The sequence below is a fragment of the Aplysia californica genome, unplaced genomic scaffold, assembly GCF_000002075.1.
Source record: "Aplysia californica isolate F4 #8 unplaced genomic scaffold, AplCal3.0 scaffold00105, whole genome shotgun sequence".
NCBI classification, from domain to species: domain Eukaryota; kingdom Metazoa; phylum Mollusca; class Gastropoda; order Aplysiida; family Aplysiidae; genus Aplysia; species Aplysia californica.
The window spans coordinates 472,283-475,292 of record NW_004797375.1 but is presented as its reverse complement, the minus strand read 5'-3'; the positions used below and the strand labels follow the sequence as shown (position 1 = coordinate 475,292).

At 39.0% G+C, this 3,010-nt stretch overlaps 1 protein-coding gene across 1 annotated transcript in view; it reads left to right on the top strand.

Annotated features, from left to right (window-relative positions):
• LOC101854157 (coiled-coil domain-containing protein 33) overlaps positions 1-2,565 on the top strand; it is a gene marked incomplete at its 3' end in the record, with an annotated part of 58,364 nt that extends 55,799 nt beyond the window's left edge. The window contains 2 exon segments of the mRNA XM_013080913.1: positions 1,304-1,493; positions 2,489-2,565. Coding sequence (XP_012936367.1) covers positions 1,304-1,493; positions 2,489-2,565 — 267 coding nt within the window.
• Between the last annotated feature and the right edge of the window lie 445 nt (positions 2,566-3,010).

Genomic DNA, 3,010 nt, shown 5'->3' with positions numbered 1-3,010 from the left:
ACCACCAGCACCCCCCCCCCAAAAAAAATAAAAGATAAAGAAAAGGCACACAAAAAAACGAAGAGTTACCACGCAAACAACAAAAAAGAAAAAGCAGAATCTGCTACTTTTTAAAAATGTTCTTTGCGCTTTGCAAGCGACAGAAAGAGCTTCACCTGCTGTCACAATCCATCAGCACAATGCATTACAACCGTCACGTCCCGTAAGTTATGGGCTTGCTTCTCTCCACGTCCACTTGCGAAAACATCAGGCGCCAGCGGTTTTATTTTGGGTCTGGAGAGGTTTTTGGTTTTGGTTATGGTGTAGGTTCTATTCCATTCGCTGGCTCGTCAGCAGAACCTCTGAAATACATGTACTCTCCTTTCAGAGAAATAATGTCTGCATGTCTTGTGCTGAAAATGGTGTAAGATACACGGAAGATATTTTTTTGTTCAAATTTTGATAAAAGTAAAATCTGCTTATTGATCCCCTTGGGAAATCTATTTTACAGTAGGGTACATAAATACAAAAATAAATGTATACATAAGTGCATGGATAATATACAGTATCACAAACCACACACCATTTAAATTAGTGGTCATCACTGTGCAGCGCCCTGTTTTTTTTAGCTAAGGTTATCGTGTCTTGTTCAAAGGCACACCCTCAGTGACCACCCACCTATATCAAAACGCGATGTCAGACGCTTGACACTATGTGCTCGATCTTTAGCTCCCTTACCATTCAGCCACTGGATCCCCGTGTGACGAGTGGTGTGACGATATGACAATTTATCATACTTATAGTGAGACACAATGAGAGCCTTGCTCGAGCATCGAAGTATCACACCACGAGCTGAATATCTATTCTATGTTACAAAACAAAGAAAACAAGAAAAACCAAGAGAAGAAACAAACAAGAAAAACTTGCCACCAACAAAATGCCCACTTTTATGGAGAAATCTAGTGCCTTGTCTTTGGAAAGACCAATTACGCTTCATTTGAATATCAACACACAAAAAGTTTCCACTGGGATCAAAGTAAAACAAAGGTGTGCTGAATGTCTGCTCTATATTTGGACATCATTGTAGTAAGACCTCGGGGTGTTCATTGGCTGGTCTGGTGTAGATATAATATGTACATTGTATGGAAAAGACAACATCGTTGTATTATATGCCATCGAATAAAGCTATTAAATTATACATTGATGCATACTTCTCTCTCTGAACATCGCGTTTAGTATAAATACATGTACATACTCACACATTAGATATATAGCCTATATGTTTTTTCTTAGGTGTTTTTTTTTTCGTGGTTACTTTTCACAGAAAAACGACAAAGAGAAAGACTACTTGAAAATGTCTCATGCTCATGCATCACAACAAGAGTTACTGCAGAGGCTTCAAGACAAAGTTCAGAAAGTGAGGAAACTTGAAGAAACGTGCAAGAAACAGGAGAAAGTTATAATTAAACTCGAGAATGTTCTCTACAAGCTGAAAGGGAAATCGACTGGAAAAGGTATGTGAATACACAATTATTCACTGTATAACTTGTTTTCAGTGTCAGAGACGTCAACAACATTTGAATAGTTGTTTGGGCGCATATTTTTCTTTCTTGTCACGGGAAAAAGCTGTACCTTGTTTTTAATTGCATTGTTCCATAATAAACTTTGCTTAAAATTAAAATTTGAAGATAGAGATTTTATTGGGCCTAATATAAGCTAAAAGAGTGCAGCTCACCACCTTTCGTCAAAGTTGAAAAAGGGGGGGCGAAAGGTACAAGTCCGCATTTTCTTATTATATTAAGATAACCCATTATCACATAGAAAATTGATTCATACCTATAGTTAAAGCCTAAGCTGTGCCCTTGGACCAACGTTCTAAGTATGGGGGAAATTTCTTTTGTAAAAGATAAACGGGTTTTTAATTAGTTCTCTTGAAAATCTCTCCGGTTTGAGAACCTTTGAAAAAGACGTGACTTCAAATTTTTATCTTTCTGCTGGGACGTTGCATCCCCCTTATCCAGGTTGACTCTGGCAAACAGTCCTATCGAAGCGGCCCGCCTTCTACATGATCTAAAGAGTGTCTATGGGGGTGCAAAACTTCTACTATAGCACTAATGTGTATCTCACTGTTTTCTTATCAGAGAGAATGGTCCGTTATCGCTTTTCCAGAACCATGACCTTTTCGATTGCACTCTTGGTTTTCTTACCTGGCCAGATTTTGTTTTGTTTTTGGCGAGGTAGCAAGTAAAGGAAGGCTTGAGCTTTGACTGCCAAGATGTCCCTACGACCAAAATGTTATCACGCGACCTTCGATCGTGCTTTTTAATTTGAGTAACGACTGCGTTTAGTAATTTGCATTTGCAATTATCTTATGATTGTAAATATTTAGTAAAGTGATATATTATTATTCATGAAATATAGAAATATTTTCTAATGAAAGAGCAGAAAATGAACTTGACCAAGGTATGGATAAATGATTCTGGTTCTCGTGTGTTTTGTTGGTCCGCAGAGTCAGCTCTGGCTGAAGCCAACGCAGCCTTGACAGATGAAAACAATCGCCTGAGAAAACAGATTGACGACATGAAGGTAAGCTTCACGGGGGTACGGTCGATAAAACCATGGGTTTATTGCTGAGCTGAGGTGTGGGTGATCCTGGTTCAAATCCCAAAATCAGTGTTACCTAGTCACTTGGCGAGTTCTTGAAACGCTCTTGCCATTTAACTGTGTCCTATCGGAGATGAACAAAGGTCTCGCCTCTGTTACAGCCTCATACGGTTTATAGAAACTCCAAACGAATATGATAAGCTACGAAATCCAAAGGAAACAGTAAAAAGAATTTGTCACCATTGCAAAAAGAGTGTATAGTAGAGCAGGGCTTTTCAATCGATCGGGTGAGTTTTCCCGGTTTCCCAGCCCGCTCTATGATGCAGATCTCGCCATCTTCCATGGCTCAGCCCAATTTGATATGCATGTTCGTTATAAGTAAAATATTCACTCTCTTGTTGTGTGCTCATGTGTTTGTGTGTGTGTG